At 40.2% G+C, this 25,881-nt stretch overlaps 2 protein-coding genes across 5 annotated transcripts; both read left to right on the forward strand.

Moving 5' to 3' along the window:
* Positions 1-554: 554 nt before the first annotated feature.
* vstm4b (V-set and transmembrane domain containing 4b) lies at positions 555-18,276 on the forward strand. The gene is made up of 10 exons (XM_058061691.1): positions 555-664; positions 1,069-1,176; positions 2,174-2,529; positions 3,467-3,874; positions 9,439-9,495; positions 9,605-9,712; positions 9,841-9,874; positions 10,171-10,295; positions 15,640-15,701; positions 15,936-18,276. The coding sequence occupies exons 3-10, from the start codon at positions 2,481-2,483 to the stop codon at positions 16,059-16,061; spliced, it is 969 nt and encodes a 322-aa protein (XP_057917674.1). The 5' UTR covers positions 555-664; positions 1,069-1,176; positions 2,174-2,480; the 3' UTR covers positions 16,062-18,276.
* Positions 18,277-20,888: 2,612 nt separating this feature from the next.
* On the forward strand, positions 20,889-24,855 carry lrrc18b (leucine rich repeat containing 18b). 4 transcript variants are annotated; one of them, XM_058061428.1, is made up of 5 exons: positions 20,889-21,384; positions 21,659-21,795; positions 21,907-21,965; positions 22,039-22,315; positions 24,386-24,855. In XM_058061428.1, the coding sequence occupies exons 4-5, from the start codon at positions 22,058-22,060 to the stop codon at positions 24,839-24,841; spliced, it is 714 nt and encodes a 237-aa protein (XP_057917411.1). In that variant the 5' UTR covers positions 20,889-21,384; positions 21,659-21,795; positions 21,907-21,965; positions 22,039-22,057; the 3' UTR covers positions 24,842-24,855. The 4 variants fall into 4 exon arrangements, with proteins under 4 accessions (XP_057917411.1, XP_057917412.1, XP_057917409.1 ...); XM_058061426.1 differs by having other exon boundaries at positions 20,890-21,384; positions 22,054-22,315; XM_058061427.1 differs by having other exon boundaries at positions 20,890-21,248; positions 22,054-22,315.
* The last annotated feature ends 1,026 nt before the right edge of the window (positions 24,856-25,881 follow it).

The following is a 25,881-nucleotide window of genomic DNA, read 5'->3' on the forward strand; positions in this document are numbered from 1 at the left end:
CTATTGCTTTGTCAATGTACTGATGTTGCTTGGATGTTCAGGGTTCAAATTTCATCCCCTTTCACAGAAAGTAATGTGAAACTATGTGTCCACTCATAAACACACATTATATTACAACATGACATCAATGATGCAATGTTTATTTGTAAGATGTTGCTTCATGTCTGCGGGTTGTTTTCCTTTCTAGGAATTGCATGAAATTGCATGAAATATATCCGATGATCGATTGGTGTACTTTGGTTAAGTTGTTTGTTTTGTGGTGAACTCCAATTACATTTTTACTATATATTTACTAGGACTGTCAATCGATTAAAATGTTTAATCGCAATTAATTGCATTTTTTTTACCCATAGTCAACTCACAATTAATCACATTGAATTGCAGATGGAAATAAGATTTTATCTATAATTTCTCTTTCATTGAAATACATAGAAATTAATCATTTATTACAGTAAATATTATTTTATTACAATACTCTGACTATTTCCACAGTTTTTGAATGTTTAAACGATTTGTCCTACTTTTTTGATAGTCATTGAATGCACCGATGCACCGTTCTCCGATGCAAAGATGGCTGTATGGATACATTTGGATGTATTTTCTCACTTTTTCTTTCACCTCATACTTACTCCCGAATGCTGATATTATGTGGGAATGCATAAAGGTAAGATTTGATGTCTTGGAGTGCTAATGTGCATGATTGTGGTAGTACGATGCTAAATCGCTAACGCTAGCAAAACACTGGACTTCAGCCCATCAATAGCAGCTGGAACTCCAATTTAGCTGGCAGTTCAATTCCAACATCATCAGAGAGACGTAAAAATGTGAAAACCAATGGTTAGTTGGGCCACTCTTATGCCAAGGTAGCACTGTATATGACAATAAAAACAATACCTGCACTGCTCCAGTCTCTGGCAGGCCACGTAATCCGTGATAAGTGAAACACAGCCACAGTAGATACAAATAACTTTGGTCTTGCTACTAGAGCCATCTACCAGGGCTTTGAAGCTAACTTTACCAATCTAAATACTCTTTTCTTTCTCCATTTTCCATTAATATTTGTTCCAGCTTGTGGCAACAGTGACCGCGCTACGGTGGGGGCCTTGCTCGCCTCTCCAACAACCAAACTACAGCATCCAGTGCCGGAGGTTTCCAATGACATGCAATGTTAAAAAGGTCAGAGCAGCTTGATTGACAGCATGATGTGTACCTGACAAGCGTGGCATCTGAGTCAGAGGTCAACCGGGTCATATTGTTTGCTCACGTTTTGCTGCACATGACACCTCACACCTCATTGCATAACTCCATGATGACTCTCGATGTTTTATTCAATTCTTGAGACACGTTACACGCATGTGCTTAAACGACAAGTCACCAGATATGTTTATTATTCTAAAATCAGAATAAACATGAACCAGAAACCGGCCAGACCAGACCCATGTCTATTTGTGTCTTGCCGTCCAGATGCTCTACTGACACATATACTACACGCTCATGATTTAGCAAGGCAAGGCCCAAGCACTGACAAAAATATTAATATCTCCCACATGGGGGCAGTATTACTCCTGGAAAGCCGTGATGGACTAAAAAGTGATTGCATTTGGACAATCATGGACAATTTAGACTGCTAATGAACCTAAAATGCACGTTTTTGGAATGTGGGAGGAAACCGGAGTACCCGGAGAAAACGAAACTCCACATAAAGATGCCCAGATGGGGAATCGAACAGTGTGGCCAACATGCTAACCCGTCTACCGTGCAGAATAAGAATACAGTATGGAAAAATCAGCAACATTGACAGTTTATTCATTAATAAAAAACATAAATAGCACAAAAATGTGAAACAAAATATATAATATCATATATATGCTATATGATTTTTATTGAACCCTGTTCAATAAAATGTCTGCCAAGACTCCAAAAATGCAGTATAGAGACCCTATTATGATATAGAAACACAATGGAAGATGTAAAGGCTTACATGCACAATATTTAAATTAAATCACCACACCAGTTTAGCTCAGGTTAAGCAACATTTAATGCAGAATTCATCTGTATGAACAGATCTGTATGGCCACACGCAAACACAAACTAATCCACCCCTCGCCACCCACTCCCTTGTCAAAATGTATGTGTGCTTCAATAAAAGCCCTGACTTGAGGTCTCTCCACAGCTGGAAGTGTGATTTTCTCGGCGTCACCCTCCACCACATTGCTGCTTGCCGCCCTCCATCCTAAACGCAGGAACTCACGTTTCCCCACTCATTTGCCAGATGCAAATAGTGTGTGTGTGTGTGTTTGTGTGTCAGTGTGTGAGACACCAAGAGGGAGGGCAAGGGGAGGTTCTTGAAGAAACAGTGTGCAGTGTTTCCTATTACACTGCCCTGTTGGAGGGAGGAAAAGTGGGCAAAGAAGGCGGAGGAAACTTTGGGCTGATTTTGCTCACAACCATTGACTTTATGGAGGCTGCAGTCGTGGAAAATGATCTCCTCTGTGGTCTTTGCTCTCCTCATTCAAGCGCTGTTGGGAGGTAGGAAACAATGATTGTTTTGCTCTATCAGAAAGGATGTCACCAAAGGAAACACATCTGGGGAGGAGGGAGAAATTCAGAATCTTATGACTTCTAAGGTTATTTCTGTACTCCTGCTAGTTGCATCTGTAACAGGAACGTGTGTGTTTGTGATAAACCAAAGTACTTTCCTTTTGTTCCTTCTGTTAAAACTGGTAATGCATGTACTTTGAATGTCATGCAAAGTCTGTATTTTGAAATGTGACATACATAAATCGCTACGGTAGTTATCACATGCAAAGACGTAAGGTTCTTCATTATTGCAAGCCACACTAATAGACATATTGTTTTATTAATACCTTTATTAATGTATAGATAATTTTGTTTACTTAAAAGTCCTATTTTAAAGGGGATCTATTATGCTTATTCTCTGCCCTTTATATTGAACTGTGGACTCCTATAGAGCAGCTACACACAATAACCCGCACAGAAAGCTTTCTAGATCTTCCAGAATCTGCACCTATTCCAGCTGTATTTCCTTGGATTCCCATTTAATTTATTCCACCTACGGCCCACGTCTGGGTACGCCTACTTCACTGTGATTGGTCCCACTCAGTTTGCACAGCTAACACAAACTGGTACAGCTTGTAGCTGAGCACGGCCATATAAGGAAGTCCGGCTCACTATGACATCACAGTGAACCGGTATTAGAAAAAACTCTCTGAGACCGAGTGTTCAGATCCATCCCAAACTTCTTTCAGGGCTTACTTCCAAATGCAGAAACCCCTTTATCTTTAACTTTGGCATCGTTTAACACGAGAAAACAACATTCTAACAACATTTATTGGTCAGAAAAGTGGAAAAAGCATAAAAGATCCCCTTTAAGACAGACGATTGTCACCAAATGTAACTGAAACTAAGTTATCTCTAATATATCGTGTTTCACCTGCTTCCACAGATTTGTGTTCCACCATAAACGTCACCATCACCCCTTCCCCCTTCACAGTGGCCCAGGAGGGTCAAAACATCACACTCAAATGCGTAGTTTCTCAGCGGCGCCGCAATGCCGCGTTACCTGTAGTGAAATGGACTTTCCTACCGGCGGGCACAGACACGGCAGACGACGAACTCCTCATCGCTCGTGTCAACATGAGAAAGGCCCGTTTCTATGGGAACTACACAAAGAGTTTCTCGTGGCCGAAGATGAAGCTGACGGTGGTGAAGCAGGGCAAGATCTTTGACTTGTTGATCTTGAACGTGTCAGAGGGTGACAGAGGTCTTTACATATGTCGAGTTCAGGAGTTTAAAAAGCACCAGGATCGCTGGAAGGCGTCGTCCAACTGTACAGCTACAACTGAACTAAGAGGTGAGTGTAACGGATGCCATCTGGTGTGACTGTGTTGAAAGTACTTGGGTAAACCTAACGCCCTGATGCATTAAGGGCCACGCTGGACGATGAGTTGACAGGTCAGGCTTTTGACTTGATGGCTAGCGGTCTGGGGTGTCGTCCGATGGGCCGTGAGTTGAGTCACAGCTCTGCATTAAACATAAAATATGTATAAGGTAAATTACACGGACTGGTGGGTCACAAGATTAAATGGGATCTATGATAAGTCCACTACTTTTTGTTATTCTTGTCTAAATCAGTGGTCTCGCTACAGTATTTTAAAGTGTAAAACTAATGACATATAAATATGATTGTTTTTCAAATGACTGATGTGGCAGGATGATAGTTCCACTACTATTCATTCTTACAAAGAGAAGCCAGTAGCCGTGGTGAGTTTGGTACAGAATGACTTCACCGTGTTAATTATGCAGGGCGGAGACTTGACAGCTATTTCTGTTACCACAACAGAAGCACTGTCAAATGTTTTGATAAAAGTGAAACCACATTTTTACACAGGTCGGTCTACAGAGATGTTCTATGGACCTGCAGATGTTTTAAACGGCTCCCATATGTGATCAAGCTGTTTGAGGTTTAAGCAGAACACAGTGTTAAATCTGCCCCCATCAGCAAAGAGCCATAAAGATGACTTTGACTATGTGCCATGTGTATTACCGCCTCTACCAAATATTGCTACATCACGCAGACACATGTAGGTAAGTCAACTAAGCAGAAGAGATCTAGTTGCAAGCAAAAACGCAACCCCTCCTTTCTGCAGTGGCAAGCTAAATGCATTTTCCTGCTTTTGATTTGGAGGGAGAAATGTCATTGGTGGCGATCCAGCCTGAGTATAAAAGCATCATCCGTGGCAAGAACTTGCGGCTTAGACCGAGTAGATGAACTTGGTGTATGAGCAGAAGCAGTGTGGGCTTTCTGTGCTCCTTTTCTGACTCACTGGGTGGAATGGATGACACATGTGGGACAGAAACCTCTTTATTTTCATAACAAAGTACTGCAGAAGGCGAACTTTTTGCTGTTTTCTGCTCGGTCTGCTTCTTAGTCTTATGGCAACAAATTTGTTAAATTTTAAAGACATACTGTATTTTTGGTTTCTACTGTATATTATTATTGTCATCGGAAGTCTAAGTGACTTTTGAGCTGGCAACACAAACCTACACACACACACAATACTGAAAGCAATACAGCGAAAAAACACACTACTAAATGAAAACTAGTTAACCGTTGAAAAAGGGTGCAAAAATTCATTCATTTTCTGCCGCTTATCCTCACGAGGGTGGCGGGGGTGCTGGAGCCTATCCCAGCTGTCGTCGGGCGAGAGGCGGGGTACACACTGGACTGGTTGCCAGCCAATCACAGGGCACATATAGACAAACAACCATTCACACTCACATTCAACCTAGCATGTTTTTAGAATGTGAGCGGAAACCAGAGTACCCGGAGAAAAACCACGCATGCACAGGGAGAACATGCAAACTCCACACAGAGATGGCCGAGGGTGGAATTGAACGCAGATTTCCTAGCTGTGAGGCCTACGTGCTAACCACCGTGCAGCCGGGTGCAATAATATTAATAAATGGAAAAGTGTCGTGCAGAATCTTAGATGTGTGAATGCTTGCCAGAATTCACACAATAATTGACTGTTGGAATAATTTAATACAATTTAATAGAACAAATGCTAGTATTTAAATTGTAAATGTAGGTCAGTAGGCCAGCAGAGAAAGCCTTGCTGGCCCTGAGCAGTGTTTCCAGCAATGCATTGTGAACAGGCTGCACATTTTGTTCCTTAAAGTTGAAATTTGTTGAGAAATGATGCAGAATAATCAATAGTAAAAAAACAACACATTTTAATTTTAGTTTAGTATCAGGTAAATCCATAAGTCTGTGGTGCTCGTCAACTCATATTAGAAATAATAAGTCCAGCTTTTTAAAAAAGATTGCATGATAAAATAACACTCTATTACTCAGCCACCACAATTTTCCGTGGACGTGATGGTTTTGGGCTGTAACTCTGTCGGGTGACTTTGTGATCTAGGCCAAGTGTGGGTCGGTCAGACACAAAGACCTGAAGATGAGCTGTTGATGTTGGCCAAGTCAAAGAGTTTCCACCCACTGTAGAGTGCAGAGCGACTCAGCAGAACGGAACAACGAAGAAGAGGACACTTTGAATTATGAAGGGGTGGGGAGTACTCCAGCAGATGTATTTTATATTAAACACAACAGTTCTCAATAGAGAAGCTCAATATTGGCTTTCCTTCTGATAAACCGCCAGCACTTCAGTATAATAAACAAGTGAACGAGGGTCCACAAGTCAGAGTTGGATAGATGAGTGTGTGGGGCAGTGAATCCGTCAGGTCCAGTGACATCAGATGTCCAGGATACCGGGTGTTTCCTCATTCACTCACACAAAAAAATACCTAACTAAGCCAAAAGTAAACATGGCAGATTTAGAAGAAAAAGACAGCAGAGAAAAACTTAGATCAGGTACAGTAATGTAGAAGTGCAGCTTAGCGAGGGCGTTTTCTGGAATGCTTTGGGTACTCTGTTATCAGTCTGAAGGGACAAAAAATGGGAGGAAAATGCATATTTCGGAAGTGGCAAGAAGAGGGACACAAATCACACACAACTGCAGGCTTGTGTTGCTGAAAAGATTGGTTGTATAATTGAGGGTATTGTTAAGTCACACACTTTTGGATTACAGAAAAGAGGATGACAAAAAAAGACTGACTCAGTTGATGATGAATAAACAGAATCCCCATTCACGCCATCCTACATTAGCATACAGATGCTACCAGTGTTTGGTTGGACTTTCATATATGCACCACTTCAACTGCAACTCTGTTCCCCGGTCTTTTGAGTCTGCATCTAAACAGAGGACATGTTCTAGTTGAGCATAACAGTAGTTGTGCTGCAGCTTCATCCCATCATTTAATTGCTTCAGTGTGTTGAGCCTCATGCTGACAAAGCCTTTCGGAACCTGAAAATAAATGATGCACTGACATCATGGCAGTTGTAGAAATTTTGCTCATTAAAGTCACACAAAAACCTCACAGAGTAAAGTAATAGACCCATGTAAACCATGGGGGCATTAGTAGTGGGGGCTATAACTATCCTGCCACACAACTTGCATGCATTTTTGTAGCATTTAAATACTGAAGGCCACATTCAGTACTTAAACTAAAACATTCAAACACCATCTTCATAGATTAACACAGTCATCTTATTTCATGTTTAAAAGACTACAAAAATGTCTGCTATGGAGTGGCTCCGTCATCGGTTGCGGGTGATACACATTCATGCACAATTGGCACCACATGTACATATGCATATGCGTCGAGTTGGTTCCCGTGTCACAGTCTAAACTACACCCCCACACAAACATTTCAATATTGTCAACATTTGCGGACAAGTCTTTTCGATTTTATTCACGACTTCGCCGTCATTCTTCATTGTCACTTTCAAAACCGTCCGTATTCGTTCCATGGAATTCTATGAAAATGTTCTGTGTAATATTGCCGTGTGAAAATGGCATTACGCCCATCGAAATGTTGAATTCTGGGTTTTCAATGACGATGTGATCATTATCCTCACTTTGAACGCTAGTTACATCGCTGTCGCTTTCCTCTGTTGTTGCCTCGCTGTCTTCATTATTGGGATCATTGTCGCTGTCATCAATATTGTCATCAACATTGGCATCATTGTCCTCGATATCGTCATCGTTGTCAACATTGGCATCATTGTCTTCAATGGAGTCATCGTTGTCTTCGACATTTGCATCATTGTCCTCAATATTGTCGTCATTGTCCTCAATATTGTCATCATTCTCCCCAATATTGGCATCGCTGTCATCAATATTTGCGTTTTCTTCATTATCAGAAACACCATCAGCATTATCGCTATCATTGTCTTCAATATTGGCCTCATTGTTTTCACTGTCTTCATTGCTGACGTCAAAGTCCTCGATATTGGCATCGTTGTTTTCACTGTCTTCATTACTGACGTCAGAGTCTTCGATATTTCCATCAGTGTCGTCACTACTGGGATTGTTGTCAATGTCTTCGCTATTACCATCGCTGCCTTCTATGTTGGCAATAATGTTGTTGTCAATGTTTTCATTGTCAGTGTCTTCAGGCTGCCTCGGCACCACCTGAAAGGAAATGGTGATCTCTTGGTTGGAGACACAAACATTGACTCGAAGGGCTCCCACATTTGGTGCTCCACGCCCTAATCGTCGTTGGAATCGGCGGCCTGAAACATAGTTGGAAGTTAGAAACTCATGACGACAGTTTTTGCCTCAATTAGTGGTGGTACTTACGAATTGGACCATTGTGTTGTCCGTCCCCTTGTACTTCCATTCTGCCGAAAAGGAAACTAGTTTCTCCCGATGCTGGCCATTTACTATTCATTCATTGGGTCTGCAAACAAAGCGACACGTAGGGCGTGGAGTCTTCAGCCACAACTCTGTTACATACGTAATGGAAAAGGAAGCCCTGACTGCCCCAGTTGAGTGGTCTAAAAGGTTATCCAGCAACAGAAAGGACATACACTAAAGTTCATTGACAAAAACTGAAGCTTTAGCCCCACCCCAAAACTATTTAATGACATCAGAAAGAATGACATCACATTCCAACACATCATGTGTTTTGTCACTTCTTAAGACTTCACCCAATGTCGGCTATTTTGCACTGGACCTACCTTAAGGTTTCTGGAACTGGTCTACAACATTGTAGTTGATGATGAAATATGTGTTTCTTCTGTGATATTTTAGCCCTTGTCATGTTGGTTATAACAGAAATATCGATATCATATACTTATAATTGCAGTGGCCACTCATGCAACATTGGCTTTATGGCATCACGCACTATTTGTTTGTTATGCTTGGAACAAAGCACTACATGAGATCATCTTATATGATCATATACAAAAGTGATGTCACTGTGAAAGTTTCTACAGCACTGGTCTGAATCTCCATATGGATGAATATACTGTACATGAAATATATTTCAGAAAAGTTGCTGTGGTCTGCATGTTAATACAAATGATTCCAATGAAATTCACATTGGGAAAAAAGGATTGTGTGATTCCTTCTACCATCACTTTCCTGGCATTCTGCATTATTTTGGGTGTTTATTGATATTCTTGATATTGATAGTCATTATTTGACAGGTCCATTAGTGCAGACCTGCCAATATGTATCAATTTGACTCTTGGATGCATTTTCTTGCTGGTTTCAGTTTTAAGTTCAGTCTCTACAGTACCAAATTGCACCAAATTGGGATATATCCCCTAAAGTATCTTTAAAAACAAAACGGTGTATCCAATTTACTCAATCAAGTACATTTGCATAATTGATAATACAGTAATATATGCACTTTTCAACATGAAGATGAGCTGACAAGTAGCTGCGCTGCTAAGTTTAGCTTTGTTTTAACAGTGAATTTAGTCTGGCAGGAGAGGAAGCCACAGTTGCCGCTATAGACTTTACATGTTTCTTTTCTTACTCTGTGTCTTTTTTTATTCTTGTACAGTACATGTGTTTCCGGCTACCAAGGCCAAAAAGGAAAGCCTGTGGAGCTTGTTTGAAGGTAAGTCGTCATATTTATTGTTGGCAACGGTAGGCAAAAATAGCCCAGCCCAAAGGATACGCTATGTCAATGTAAACACAGAAATATATATATATTTTTTTTCTTCCAGATGTTTATCTTTGTGCTGTGCTGATTTGCTCAGTGGGCCTGCTGTGCATGTGTCTGTTCACAATGACGGTAACCTGCCAGTACATACAGAGGAAGCAGCGGTTAAAAGGTCCGACCACACAAATGAAACTCACTATTGACCTGTACCATGTTTTGTCTGTTTCTTTCCTCCTCCTCTTGCATCTTCTTTACCAACTAAAAAAAACTGACTCTTGTCTCTTCACTGTTTCTTTGCAGATAATTACCACCTGGTTAAAAGTTCTCAAAATAGGTAAGACTTAATGCTGATTTATTCACACAATACCATAGAAACAGCAGAATTTGTGCCTTAAATTGTGCAATATTGAATTGCATTTGGTGGAAAATACCTTTGTTGCACAGACAACTGATAAGTAGTTTCTAAATTGCTTGCTTTGCCAAAGTATTGGTATCGGCTATACTAGTTCAGTTTTACTTGGTATGGTTGTATTGGTGTATTGTATTGCTCTAATAACCAGGATATGAACTCTAATATAGTTCTACCCTTAATCCATTTATTCCATATTATGCTCTGATATTTGATTGCAGCTCAGGAGAAACCGTCACCAGTGTGCTCAGCGTATCTCCTGCCCTACCAAAGAAGGAGCGAAGATACAGAAAGAAAAAGAGCAAACATTACCAAGAGGAAATACCACCAGAGATACCTGCAAAAGGTGAGAGCACAGCGATCCTAAAAAAAAGTATTAGTGTTACTCCCACTCCCTCATCGGGGGTGCTGTTAGGACCCAGAAATGCAGACAAACACCACTATTTTGAGGTTTGGATTTTTGGGAAAATGGTAAGGGGTTAGCCTTCCATTTTTTGTTTTTTTTTCAACATTTTTCAAATGCAGTTTTCTGGTGTAGAATGAAGTGGAAACCTCCCACACCCTCTCTGGAGGTCGCGGAAGGACCACAAAAATGCAGAAAATTAGTTTTTTTCCAGGTGTCCATTTTTGGAAAAAACAGTAAGGGGTTAGCCTTCCGTTTTTTTTTTTTTTGGCAACTTTTTTTAAATGCAGTTTTCTGCTGTAGAATGAAGTGGAAACCTCCCACGCCCTCTCTGGAGGTCCCGGCAGGACCACAAAAATGCAGAAAATGAGTTTTTTCCAGGTGTCCATTTTTGGGAAAAACAGTAAGGGGTTAACCTTCCGTTTTGTTTTGTTTTTTACTTTTTTCAACTGCAGTTTTCTGCTCTAGAATTAAGCGAAAACCTCCCACACCCTCATTGGGGGTGCCGTTAGTACCCAGAAATGCAGATAAACACCACTTTTTTGAGGTGTGGATTTTTGGGAAAAATGGTAAGGGGTTAGCCTTCTTTTTTTGTTTTTTTCAACTTTTTTCAAATGCAGTTTTCTGCTGTGGAATGAAGTGGAAACCACCCACACCCTCACTGGGAGTCCCGTCAGGACAAGAAAACTGCAGAAAATTAGTTTTTTTCCAGGTGCCGATTTTTAAGAAAAATGGTAAGGGGTTAGCCTTCCGTTTTTTTGTTTTTTTTTTTTTCAACATTTTTCAACTGCAGTTTTCTGGTGTAGAATGAAGTGGAAACCTCCCACACCCTCTCTGGAGGTCCGGGAAGGACCACAAAAATGCAGAAAATTAGTTTTTTTCCAGGTGTCCATTTTTGGAAAAAACAGTAAGGGGTTAGCCTTCCGTTTTTTGTTTTTTTTCAACATTTTTCAACTGCAGTTTTCTGCTCTTTAATAAAGCGGAAACTCCCACTCCCTCATCGGGGGTGCTGTTAGGACCCAGAAATGCAGACAAACACCACTTTTTTGAGGTTTGGATTTTTGGGAAAATGGTAAGGGGTTAGCCTTCCATTTTTTGTTTTTTTTTCAACATTTTTCAAATGCAGTTTTCTGCTGTGGAATGAAGTGGAAACCACCCACACCCTCACTGGGAGTCCCGTCAGGACAAAAAAACTGCAGAAAATGAGTTTTTTTCCAGGTGCCGATTTTTGAGAAAAACGGTAAGGGGTTAGCCTTGCATTTTTTTTTTTTGTTTTTTTTGGCAACTTTTTTCAAATGCAGTTTTCTGGTGTAGAATGAAGTGGAAACCTCCCACACCCTCTCTGGAGGTCCCGGAAGGACCACAAAAATGCAGAAAATTAGTTTTTTTCCAGGTGTCCATTTTTGGAAAAAACAGTAAGGGGTTAGCCTTCCGTTTTTTTTTTTTTTTTTTTTTCAACATTTTTCAACTGCAGTTTTCTGGTGTAGAATGAAGTGGAAACCTCCCACACCCTCTCTGGAGGTCCGGGAAGGACCACAAAAATGCAGAAAATTAGTTTTTTTCCAGGTGTCCATTTTTGGAAAAAACAGTAAGGGGTTAGCCTTCCGTTTTTTGTTTTTTTTCAACATTTTTCAACTGCAGTTTTCTGCTCTTTAATAAAGCGGAAACTCCCACTCCCTCATCGGGGGTGCTGTTAGGACCCAGAAATGCAGACAAACACCACTTTTTTGAGGTTTGGATTTTTGGGAAAATGGTAAGGGGTTAGCCTTCCATTTTTTGTTTTTTTTTCAACATTTTTCAAATGCAGTTTTCTGCTGTGGAATGAAGTGGAAACCACCCACACCCTCACTGGGAGTCCCGTCAGGACAAAAAAACAGCAGAAAATGAGTTTTTTTCCAGGTGCCAATTTTTGAGAAAAACGGTAAGGGGTTAGCCTTGCATTTTTTTTTTTTGTTTTTTTTGGCAACTTTTTTCAAATGCAGTTTTCTGGTGTAGAATGAAGTGGAAACCTCCCACACCCTCTCTGGAGGTCCCGGAAGGACCACAAAAATGCAGAAAATTAGTTTTTTTCCAGGTGTCCATTTTTGGAAAAAACAGTAAGGGGTTAGCCTTCTGTTTTTTTTTTTTGGCAACTTTTTTCAAATGCAGTTTTCTGCTGTAGAATGAAGTGGAAACCTCCCACGCCCTCTCTGGAGGTCCCGGCAGGACCACAAAAATGCAGAAAATGAGTTTTTTCCAGGTGTCCATTTTTGGGAAAAACAGTAAGGGGTTAACCTTCCGTTTTGTTTTGTTTTTTACTTTTTTCAACTGCAGTTTTCTGCTCTAGAATTAAGCGAAAACCTCCCACACCCTCATTGGGGGTGCCGTTAGTACCCAGAAATGCAGATAAACACCACTTTTTTGAGGTGTGGATTTTTGGGAAAAATGGTAAGGGGTTAGCCTTCTTTTTTTGTTTTTTTCAACTTTTTTCAAATGCAGTTTTCTGGTGTAGAATGAAGTGGAAACCTCCCACACCCTCTCTGGATGTCCCGGCAGGACCACAAAAATGCAGAAAATTAGTTTTTTTCCAGGGGTCCATTTTTGGAAAAAACAGTAAGGGGTTAGCCTTCCGTTTTTTTTTTTTTTCAACATTTTTCAACTGCAGTTTTCTGCTCTTTAATAAAGCGGAAACTCCCACTCCCTCATCGGGGGTGCTGTTAGGACCCAGAAATGCAGACAAACACCACTTTTTTGAGGTTTGGATTTTTGGGAAAATGGTAAGGGGTTAGCCTTCCGTTTTTTTTTTTTTGGCAACTTTTTTCAAATGCAGTTTTCTGCTGTGGAATGAAGTGGAAACCACCCACACCCTCACTGGGAGTCCCGTCAGGACAAGAAAACAGCAGAAAATGAGTTTTTTTCCAGGTGTCCATTTTTGGGAAAAACAGTAAGGGGTTAACCTTCCGTTTTGTTTTGTTTTTTACTTTTTTCAACTGCAGTTTTCTGCTCTAGAATTAAGCGAAAACCTCCCACACCCTCATTGGGGGTGCCGTTAGTACCCAGAAATGCAGATAAACACCACTTTTTTGAGGTGTGGATTTTTGGGAAAAATGGTAAGGGGTTAGCCTTCTTTTTTTGTTTTTTTCAACTTTTTTCAAATGCAGTTTTCTGCTGTGGAATGAAGTGGAAACCACCCACACCCTCACTGGGAGTCCCGTCAGGACAAGAAAACTGCAGAAAATGAGTTTTTTTCCAGGTGCCGATTTTTAAGAAAAATGGTAAGGGGTTAGCCTTCCGTTTTTTTTTTTTTGGCAACTTTTTTCAAATGCAGTTTTCTGGTGTAGAATGAAGTGGAAACCTCCCACACCCTCTCTGGATGTCCCGGCAGGACCACAAAAATGCAGAAAATTAGTTTTTTTCCAGGTGTCCATTTTTGGAAAAAACAGTAAGGGGTTAGCCTTCCGTTTTTTTTTTTGGCAACTTTTTTCAAATGCAGTTTTCTGCTGTAGAATGAAGTGGAAACCTCCCACACCCTCTCTGGAGGTCCCGGAAGGACCACAAAAATGCAGAAAATTAGTTTTTTTCCAGGTGTCCATTTTTGGAAAAAACAGTCAGGGGTTAGCCTTCCGTTTTTTTTTTTTGGCAACTTTTTTCAAATGCAGTTTTCTGCTGTAGAATGAAGTGGAAACCTCCCACGCCCTCTCTGGAGGTCCCGGCAGGACCACAAAAATGCAGAAAATGAGTTTTTTCCAGGTGTCCATTTTTGGGAAAAACAGTAAGGGGTTAACCTTCCGTTTTGTTTTGTTTTTTACGTTTTTCAACTGCAGTTTTCTGCTCTAGAATTAAGTGAAAACCTCCCACACCCTCATCGGGGGTGCTGTTAGGACCCAGAAATGCAGACAAACACCACTTTTTTGAGGTTTGGATTTTTGGGAAAATGGTAAGGGGTTAGCCTTCCGTTTTTTTTTTTTTTTGGCAACTTTTTTCAAATGCAGTTTTCTGCTGTGGAATGAAGTGGAAACCACCCACACCCTCACTGGGAGTCCCGTCAGGACAAGAAAACTGCAGAAAATTAGTTTTTTTCCAGGTGTCCATTTTTGGAAAAAACAGTAAGGGGTTAGCCTTCCGTTTTTTTTTTTGGCAACTTTTTTCAAATGCAGTTTTCTGCTGTAGAATGAAGTGGAAACCTCCCACACCCTCTCTGGAGGTCCCGGCAGGACCACAAAAATGCAGAAAATGAGTTTTTTCCAGGTGTCCATTTTTGGGAAAAATAGTAAGGGGTTAGCCTTTCGTTTTTTGTTTTTTTTCAACATTTTTCAACTGCAGTTTTCTGCTCTTTAATAAAGCGGAAACTCCCACTCCCTCATTGGGGGTGCTGTTAGGACCCAGAAATTCAGATAAACACCACTTTTTTGAGGTGTGGATTTTTGGGAAAAATGGTAAGGGGTTAGCCTTCTGTTTTTGTTTTTTTTTCAACTTTTTTCAAATGCAGTTTTCTGCTGTGGAATGAAGTGGAAACCTCCCACACCCTTTCTGGAGGTCCCGGCAGGACCATAAAAATGCAGAAAATTAGTTTTTTTCCAGGTGCCGATTTTTGAGAAAAACGGTAAGGGGTTAGCCTTCCGTTTTTTTTTGGGCAACTTTTTTCAAATTTCAAATGTTTTCTGCTGTGGAATGAAGCGGAAACCTCCCACACCCTCACTGGGGGTCCTGGCAGGACCGAAAAAATGCAAAAAATGTGTTTTTTCCAGGTGTCCATTTTTGGGAAAAACTCATTTTCCATTTTTTCCCCAACTTTTTTCAACTGCAGTTTTCTGCTCTTTAATAAAGCGGATACCTCCCACACCCTCATTGGGGGTGCCGGCAGGACCCCAAAAATGCAGAAAATTTGGTGTTGATTTTTGGGAAAAACGGTAAGGGGTTAGCTTTTTGTTTATTTTTTTTTTTTTTTACTTTTTCCAACTTCAGTTTTCTGCTCTGGAATGAAAAGGAAACCTACCTTGGGATAACCTTGGGCGATGGCATTGTCCACGGAACATTCTCAATCCGTTCAAACCATATCTCGGTTGTACTTGGTAATTAGCTGCTGGAATGTAATCTATGACTTCTGTCTTTGTGTTGATCCATTCCCACATTTCAAACATTGATCTGAAACTCCATATTAAAAAAAATGAGTTCATGTTTTTCTGAACTACAAATGCTGATTGTTGCTTTTTTGCAAAGCCACATTCTATTGTACTGTGCATACATCATATTTGCTGCTCTGGTTTCTATTTACAAAACCACATTCATCTTTATTTTAACTCTGCAGTTCCCATTGGAGACAAAAGGAAACCAAAACTTTTAAAACCACAACCAAGGAAAGTACTTTTGGTGAGTACACATATTTCCCTTTTTTACTATGATTATATTATGGATGCCAAATGACTGGAACACTGTCAGGTTTGTTTCGTTCAGTAGTTGCCATGCACCTCTAGAAAATGAAACGTTTGGATTTTTTCATACAATTTTATTTGGATCACATCCCTCCATCCTTACCCTTTATTTTTTTCTTCTGTGTCCTCCTCCTCCGTGTTTCCTCTTGCTCTTCTGTCCTCGCAACGCCAGCCGAAGATAGTGGAGGAGAATCTGACCTATGCAGAACTGGATCTGATGAAGCCCATCCCGGAAGCAAAGACATCGCGGAACGGCACAGTGTATGCTCAGATTCTTTTCGGGGAACAGCAGTTATGAAAATTTACAGTATGTAAATATGCTTGTTTATTTATAGTCTTTCATATTTGTATTCTAATGGATGTGATGAAATTGTACATATCATGAACTTTGACTGGTGGTGAAGTGTGGGATTTACTACAAAATAACGTTTTTCCGATTCAAGTTTATTGTCAAGTTAGCTTTTCAGTGAGGCAATAAACACACACAAATGTGACCCAACATAATCTGCCGTGTGATTAGCTTTCAGTGTATTTCCCCGCCTTATCTTGCCTCACAACATCTGTGCTAAGTCTGTTTTTTGAGTGTCAGACTATAATTTACAGTCACCACAACTCAAGAGAGTTGATATTAGAGTAGCGACTTACCCTCAGACCCCCCCTCCCTCCCTCCCTCCCAGCCACCCTATGATCAAGTTTGCAAGACACTTTCATGTCGCGCCAACATCAGCTTAACAGCCAATTTATCAGTGACACATGCACACGCTGATAAATGCATCGGTGCAAGCGTTCAGCTGCGTGTGTGTGTGTGGTAAACAAAATACTGCAAAAGGTTAAAAGTGTTGTACATCTGCAGCCAAACAAACTGCAGTATTTTTTGGGTTATTTCTCAAGTACCTCAAATCATTTGTGATAGTAGCTCAGTGCTGATGTTGACAGCGTAAAGTCTCTTATTTCCATTTCATGGTCGTTGGATCGAGGCATGGAAAAGGAGCACCGCTGAACTTGAAACCTATGCAGCAAATTCCTCCTCCCTCCTCCATCAGTACACTACGTTACACACTACACTACTTCCACTGTATACTGTAATAGTGTGCTCGATGCAGAAAAGGCCTTCCACTTTTATTACCCAATCATAGTTAACAAATTAATAAATTACAAAACCTGTAATTCTGCTTCTTCTGGATGTTTTGGGGATTTCAGGAGTAGTCAAAATAGATATTTTATAGATAGCAAACATTTTGGTTGTAAAAATGGAGGACAAAGTAACAATGGGGACAGATAACATTAACATTTAGTTAAATTTAAAAAAAAATGTTTTAAGTATGCGAACCTTGGTTAGCATACGTCTTAGTTAGCACATTTTTCAATTAACGTCGAAAATTTATGCAAAAATTGACATTTTCCGGTGACATATATTCAATATGCCATGTGTGAGTCCATCTTGGACCATCCTGTTTCGTCCCGTTCCGCTGCAAAATAACCTAAATTGGAGTCAAAGAACATGCCTGCATTTTGATGAAGGAGGAAAAAAAACAAGGAATCACTCTCGGCAAAACACAAAAAGCAGTGCCGGTGTGGATATAAGTGGGATTTCCACACTCCTGTAATATTACTATACTCTATTAGAGCATTTAATCACTTGAGTTGTGTAGGTTGTGTTTAAATGAGCGTGTTGAGCAAATGTGTAGCACTGAATATAATGTGATTTTTATTTTTGTTACGGTTATTTACTTAATTGAAATCTGTTATGACTGTAATCAAAAACACAACAGGCCGAAAAAGGGAAATGTCATTTAAATTCTGTATACTGTATTGTTTGCTAAGGTTTATTTGAGCTCTACGCTGAGTTGTTTTAAAGATGCAATGAATAAAAGTTGAGGGGAGAAACATTTTTTCAAATGTCCTTAAAACTGTGAAATGTAAAGTTTCTTCCATCACCCCAATGCCCTTAACGGGAATCATCTAACAAGAACCATGTGTGTGTGCGATTCGAGCCTCTCTGCTTCTCAGTTTTCCCTCTCAGTGACCTCCAATGACCTTTCAATTCAATAGTGCTCCAATTGCAGTTGCAGTCGTGCATATTTTTTTCAAACAAAATCATCTGGCAATTATCGAGTATTTGCTTGCACATCAAAAGTTAACCGCTGATGGACTGCATAGATACAGTACGATATATTCGTTATGGCGGTCAGCAGGGGGGAAATGCAAGGAGGTCTACAGGAGTAAATGACACGTATTTCATTTATTACCTCGGGGAAAGAGAAAGCCACATATTTTAAAATGTATTTCAGTAAGAGTCATATCCTACCAAGTCTCTGATCACAATCTTAATTATTTTTAATGTTGTTTTCTATTCTGAATGTCATTTTTAACACTGTGATTTCTGTCGTGTTTTACTTTAAAATGTATGTGAAAGTTAAATAAATACATGTTATTGTTATTGTTACAGCGATACAGTATCTGGCCCTCGAGCCACAGGTTCAATAGATTTGATATAGTTCCATGTTGTGAAATCATCAATAAAGCCCATGTTAAGTTGTGTCTGCTATGTATGTTGCTTAATGGCGCCATGGCAACCTCGTACTCTCTCCTCACACCTTTTCATCACTCACATTGTAAAAACATAGCGGTACTCTGATACCTCAAAGTGCCGCAACACTGAAAACACCTCAGTTCCTCCGATTCCCAGAACATTTTTAGCTACGCCATCATATTGCACCTTCTTCATATTATACTATAATTTAATGGCACCCCCTGACAGCAAAATGAGTCCCATGTGTAGGGAATCTCAAATAACTGACTCCAATTTGGTTAAAAGCGGCGCTTCATTGTGATGGAATCCAACCGACTGTGGTCAGGAAATTTAGCACATCGGTAACGCCACACACAAATACTACACACTACTATATATGAAGTATATACAGTATACAGTATAGCAGCAACCTATGGAGCGCTGTCGTTGTGTTTACTTTAAATTGCCGCACGGCCATGTGGTATTAATATATTCTCACAGTTCCTCATAAAATAGCGGAGGGGTGTACTCGGTGATGGACGTGCTGTAATGAGAGGGGAGGACATTTAAGTGTTAGTTAGAAAAGAGAACAAAAAGCAGTAACACACAACAACAACAACATCGGATGCTCGTACTCGGTTTGCTTAGTTTAAGACAGTTAAGTGGAGTTCACTTATATTTTATGAAATATACAAAAGTCAGTCAATGAGTGCGTCAGACAACTTTAAGTCCAGTCTTTATTTGGAATAATGAGGAAGTGGTCGCCGAGGGAAGCTCAATGGACACAACAGCAGACAATGCGGACGTGTCCTCACATAAAAAACAAGTGATGTCACCAGTTTTAAAAAAGTCAAACAAAACCTATTGTTGGAGATGAAACCGCTGCGTGTCTCGTGTCATGTCATCATCTCTTTTCATACACACACACACACACACACACACACACCATGTCCTGTGTGGTTGCATAAATGCAGTGTCAGTGGACAAAACGGAACATAATGAAAGCGTGGAATGAAAATCACAGGATGCCAGAATGAGATACTGGCTTCAAATCTGGCATCCTGTGATTGACACTGGACAATAACTAGTGTCCGGTACGGAATAATCACTTGTTTTGTTTGTTTTTTTTATCCTTGGGAACAACTCCACTTCCTTTTTATCAGGTACTATAATGATGTCAGAAAAAAAGTATGAAACGTCACTGTTATAATTATTATTGCTACCGTTAAAGACGATAACATTGAGATAAAATATAAAATATGACGTCCTTTACTGGACTCTTGCATCACAGTTGGATATTAGAGTGCAGGATTTATTTGTCTGCCATCTCGTATTGCTATGTTCCGCTTTTCCGTGGAACTCAAGGCCAAGTAGACTAAAGAGAACCAGACGGGCTCACTCTTCACTCTTCGGCTTTAGCCAGCAAAAGTCATGACATCATACGTGCACTATGATGTTTATGTGCACTATGATTCAGGAGACTGCAGAGGGTGGATTTAAAGGTCCCCTGTTATGTAAAATAACCGTTTTAATAGTGTTAGGTGAAGTACATACAGATGACTTTTTTTGGCATTTATTATCCCAATGAATTTTTATCCCAATATGCGCTGCCACTCGTAGGATTGCCAACACTCTCGACGCCAATCGATACCAGCGTGGCGAGACACACAAAAACCTTTCCACATATTTTATTGTAAATGGTCTTCCTTCCCAACTGGATCATGACCAAGCATCCGCAAAAGGAATGGCCTTCCTAACGCGGTTGTCCTGAAGCAAAGACAACATACCAGGCGTATAGTTTGAGGACAGGAAAGCCACATCCATTTCCAAGCTTAGACAAACACATGAACGCCACTTCCTCCATGGTGCCGCCTTACTTAAACATTGTCCAGGTAGCCATAACTCTTGCCTGCACTTATAGGGGTACTGCACATTTTTGGGGGAATTTTGTCCATCATTCACAATTCTTATGTGAAACATGAACACACATATTTTCCCTTTTCTGTGCACAATAACGCAAGAAAGTGAGTTAACATGTGCTAGCTAACAATGCACATCATTGGGGCACACCTATTTTGACTATGAAAAAAACAACATTGCATGGTTTGATATACATGCTGTGATCATGCATTAACACATACACTGAGAGGCTTTTATTACATTAATATAATTATTAATATAATATATAATATTAATATAATTATTTTATATTGTGAGTGATGTGATTGTCAATTTTAAAATTAACAAACCGAGTCAAGTTTATTTGTAGTTCTAAACGTAATTCATTTTTTAATGCTTTTTTTCTACAGCATCTGTCACAACAGCATATGAAAATATATGCTAATTAGTCGATGACAGTACAGCCTCACTGAAAAGTTGGCAACACTGTCAACAGCAAACATAACAGTAGATGTCAGTAACTAGCTGATTCTGTTCTTGTTTAATTGTTGTTGTTTGTTATTTCAGTAGCTTCATACGTCCGTTGAATTATTATAAATTAATAATTTGCTACAATTGTTAACTTTTTTGGCCTAGTGACAAAAATGCAGTATTCCTGTGAAGTGTTCACTTAAACTCATTTAGTACAAAACAGTGCCATCTAGTGGTTGATTAGCTACCGTTACTGTGGGGGTTTCCATTGGTGTCAGAAATCACGTTTCCTAGATATCAATGACGTCACACCTGTGCTCCAACTTTGAAACAAATGCACGCCAATCTTACAAATCTTGTTTTGCTGTTTTTTTTAACCCGCGTTTCAAAGACCTGCCCAGCCATTTCTAAAGTGAGATATGGACATATATGAATTGCTGTAAAATAACCTACAACTTTTTCCGAGGGCCTATAAACAAATCTAGGTGAGCGAGCGCAGTGACGTCACCCATATGAAATCGTTCACTTTAAAGACACATAAATAACGTTTACATCAGCCGTGGCTCACTCGTCGTCCGGTCTTTGCTATTTCTCCTTAATATGGTTGGTATGCTGTTTATTTCACCTCATTCTCAAATATTTACGCTCATAGTTGAGCGTAAACAGGTGTTTAACAAGGGGCAGTTTAGCTAGCGCTAGCTACATTACAGTATTTGGAAGTAAAGCGTTGGACGGCACTGTGAGTATGAAATACATGATATAACAATTTTATAAAAAGCACATCAATGCATATTTTTTGCTTAACTGTGAATTGACCAAGGTGTTCTAATTACTTGTGCTATTGAAAGATTTTCAACGTTCCAATTTCCCAGTGCACCTGAACTCAGCTTACGTGCAACTTTAAACACAGCTATCGACACAGCTTGACAATGTAGTACACATTATTGTTGGTGGTGACTGTATTTGTGTAAATGAAAATAAAAAAAAATAAGTAAATCTTATTTCTTGTTAAGAAATGCCTGAGAGCCAGATGCAGTTATCAAAAGAACCATGTGTGGCTCTCGGGCCATAGGTTCCCTGCCTTTGTACAGTACTTTGTAGCTGTTCTGTTCAACGACAGCAGTTGCCTGGAAACACAAGAACACAAATGGTATGTTTGTTCAAGTGAAATCACAGCTGAGTTTATAACAGGCACAAAATAACTGTGACATTCTTGAGTATTTCTTTAAAACCAGCAGTGACTTTTTAATGTAATTTACAGTTTGGCAAATGAGTTTGCAACACTGACCCCTTGAACTTTGGCGGCTATCATTAAAGCAGGTAAGACAGTTTTTTTTAAATTAAAATTTAACAAAAACTTGATTTGTATTATTTATTTTTTTTATCAACACAGTACATCACATTGCAGAAGCATGCCTAAGGAGAAGAAAGGCAAAAAAAGTAAAGCCAAGATATTCGACTTGGAAATGGCCCAGAAGTGTGTCCAGCTGACACCCGATGGCAAACAGCGCCTCAATCTCAGTTTCAAGGAGTTCTCGATAGTGCCGTCTTGCATCGATAAGGTCTGCCAAATCGATGAATTGAACCTGAGCCGGAACCTGATTAGGAGGCTTCCTGACTTTATTACTGTTTTCATCAAAATCCAAATTTTGGACCTGCACAGCAACTATGTGAGTATGCTGGATTTATAACACATTTATACTGAATACCTTTAAGTATACTTTGTGTTACATTATAAGTGATAAGTGTGTATAGGCAAAATAGACCGACAGAATCAAAGTTACTTGAGCCTGTACACCAAGGTGATTTTTTTTTTAATGGGGTCCAGAATTCTTGGCGGTACCCCTGTGGGAAATAATTCAAACCTGCAATAAAAGCCTGTTGTTTCAGCAATCAGGTCCGGTGCTTGTCTCACCAAACATGAAAAGTATCATAGTGACCAGGGTAGAATACTAGAGTCATAAATTGAATCTGTCTTCTTAATGCTTTGTACAGTGAAGAAAATAAGTATTTGAACACCCTGCTATTTTGCCATTTCTCCCACTTAGAAATCATGGAGGGGTCTGAAATTTTCATCGTAGGTGCATGTCCACTGTGAGAGAGATAAACTAAAAAGAAAAATCCAGAAATCACAATGCATGATTTTTTAACAATTTATTTGTGTGATACAGCTGCAAATAAGTATTTGAACACCTGTGTATCATCTAGAATTCTGACCCTGAAAGACCTGTTAGTCTGCCCATTAGAAGTCCACCTGCACTCCATGTATCATCCTGAATCAGATGCACCTGTTTGAGGTCGTTAGCTGCATAAAGACACCTGTCCACCCCATACAATCAGTAAGACTTTAACTTGTAACATGGCGAAGACCAAAGAGCTGTCCAAAGACACCAGAGACAAAATTGTACACCTCCACAAGGCTGGAAAGGGCTACGGAGCAATTACCAAGCAGCTTGGTGAAAAAAGGTCCACTGTTGGAGCTATCATTAGAAAATGGAAGAAGCTAAACATGACGGTCAATCTCAATCGGAGTGGAGCCCCATGCAAGATATCACCTCGTGGGGTCTCAGTGATTCTAAGAAAGGTGAGGAATCAGCCCAGAACTACACGACAGGACTTGGTCAATGACCTGAAAAGAGCTGGGACCACCGTTTCCAAGGTTACTGTAGGTAATACACTAAGACGTCATGATGTGAAATCATGCATGGCACGAAAGGTTCCCCTGCTTAAACCAGCACATGTCAAGGCCCGTCTTAAGTTTGCATATGACCATTTGGATGATACAGAGGAGTCATGGGAGAAAGTTTTATGGTCAGATGAGACCAAAATAGAACTTTTTGGTCATAATTCCAATAAGCGTGTTTGGAGGAAGAAGAATGAAGAGTACAATCCGAAGAACACCATCCCTACTGTGAAGCATGGGGGTGGTAGCATCATGCTTTGGGGGTGTTTTTCTGCACATGGGACAGGACGAGTGCACTGCATTAAAGAGAGGATGACTGGGGCCGTGTATTGTGAGATTTTGGGGAACAACCTCCTTCCCTCTGTCAGAGCATTGAAGATGGGTCGTGGCTGGGTCTTCCAACACGACAACGACCCGAAGCACACAGCCAGGAAAACCAAGGAGTGGCTCCGTAAGAAGCATATCAAGGTTCTAGCATGGCCCAGCCAGTCTCCAGACCTGAACCCAATCGAAAATCTTTGGAGGGAGCTCAAACTCCGTGTTTCTCAGCGACAGCCCAGAAACCTGACTGATCTAGAGAAGATCTGTGTGGAGGAGTGGGCCAAGATCCCTCCTGCAGTGTGTGCAAACCTGGTGAAAAACTACAGGAAACGTTTGACCTCTGTAATAGCAAACAAAGGCTACTGTACCAAATATTAACATTCATTTTCTCAGGTGTTCAAATACTTATTTGCAGCTGTATCACACAAATAAATTGTTAAAAAATCATGCATTGTGATTTCTGGATTTTTCTTTTTAGTTTATCTCTCTCACAGTGGACATGCACCTACGATGAAAATTTCAGACCCCTCCATGATTTCTAAGTGGGAGAAATAGCAAAATAGCAGGGTGTTCAAATACTTATTTTCTTCACTGTATATGTATTTCAGTTTGTTTAGCTGTTTTTATGCTAAAAAATGCTTTTTAAAAATAGCTAAATTTGCTTATTTATGCATTTTTTAAAACGAGTTCAATTACAAATCAACATGATGTTGACTGGTCTGTTTTTTGACTGCAGCTAGAGGTGCTCCCTCCGTCTATCGGCCAACTGAAAAACCTTGTTTTTTTAAATTGCTGCAACAACCGTCTAACACACGTCCCCAAGGAGCTCGGCCAGCTGCAGAATCTCCAAACGCTCCACCTGGGCCTCAACCTGCTTCAAACACTTCCCACCACTATTGGTGAATTGAAGGAGCTCACCTACATCGGTCTCTCTGACAACAAATTCACTCGCGTCCCCAAGTGCCTCGGGGGGCTGCAAAATCTGAAGAAAGCCAACCTGGACAGGAATCCCATTATCCCGCCCACACCCGCTGTGCCACCACCTAAGCCCCCGAAGATGTTTTATCTGGTCAAGGCGTGCAACCTATGTGAGGACTGCCTGGATACGTGTCAAACAGATAAGATGAAGCTCGTGGAGGCATTCAACAGGCCTCCTATAGTGATTCCAACACGTCCGGAAACCGTTCCCTAAGAGCTTGCTGGTAGCTTTCTCGAAGGAGCGATGCAGGCTTGAAAGAAGTTGCAATGCAATCGGGCACAACTGGGGTTTAGGAGTGTACCAGTGCTTCTTTCTCAAAAAATCACACTGCCTGCAACATAAGGGAAGTACCATTTGTGCACTTTAACACAAGAACCGGGTCAGTCAAAAAATTAGATGTAGCCATTAAACATTTTAGCTTTTAATAAATGTTTTTGCTGATGAATTATACCATAGTCTGTGAACTCAAGCACATGCTGGGGTTTACTCCATAGTTGTTTATTATAATGGAGCACACCTCCAACCAATTGAAAGCCTTCTTAATAATCAGAACCTCAAGCACTATAAAAGCTATTGTATTCTATGAGTCTCCACTAGAGGGCAGCAAAGACTGGTGATAATCACCCCGAGTTTTTGCCCTCTCTGATTTCTTAGTTTTTGCACTGAAATGTTCAAGATCATCAAAAAATGTAAATATTAGTCAATGACAACACAACTGAACATAAAATACTGTTTTGAAATGAAACCTTTTTAGCATTATTAAGGGAGGGGGAAATCCCCCTGACTAAATGTTTACATTTAGTCTGAAATGTGACTAAACAGATGTAATTGTAGTTTAGGCGTATCTCTGGCGACCTCTAGTGGATGAATTAAACATGACACGATGCCAACACGTTTCACCACTATGATAGATTAACTAGAACAACACAGTCACGGATAATGCAAGGCATCACAAATATGCAAATACAACAAATCAACGAAAATGTCTGATGATCTGAAACATTTAAGTGTGACAAATAAGAAATCTGAAAATTTTCACAACACTATTGTACATATGCATGTGTATGTTATGGGTGTGGAAAATAATCGATATTGATCCATGCATCGTGCGCGATGAGAGTGCGATGGTGAAATCTAGATTCATCGCGATGCGTTTGTGGGTATCGGTGAAATCCGATGCAAGCGCTGTTTTTTTTTTATTAAGGTTAAACATAGCTCCATATGCTGTTCCCCAGGTGCATTGAATGCACCGT

Source organism: Doryrhamphus excisus, chromosome 22, assembly GCF_030265055.1.
Source record: "Doryrhamphus excisus isolate RoL2022-K1 chromosome 22, RoL_Dexc_1.0, whole genome shotgun sequence".
Taxonomy (NCBI): Eukaryota; Metazoa; Chordata; class Actinopteri; order Syngnathiformes; family Syngnathidae; genus Doryrhamphus; species Doryrhamphus excisus.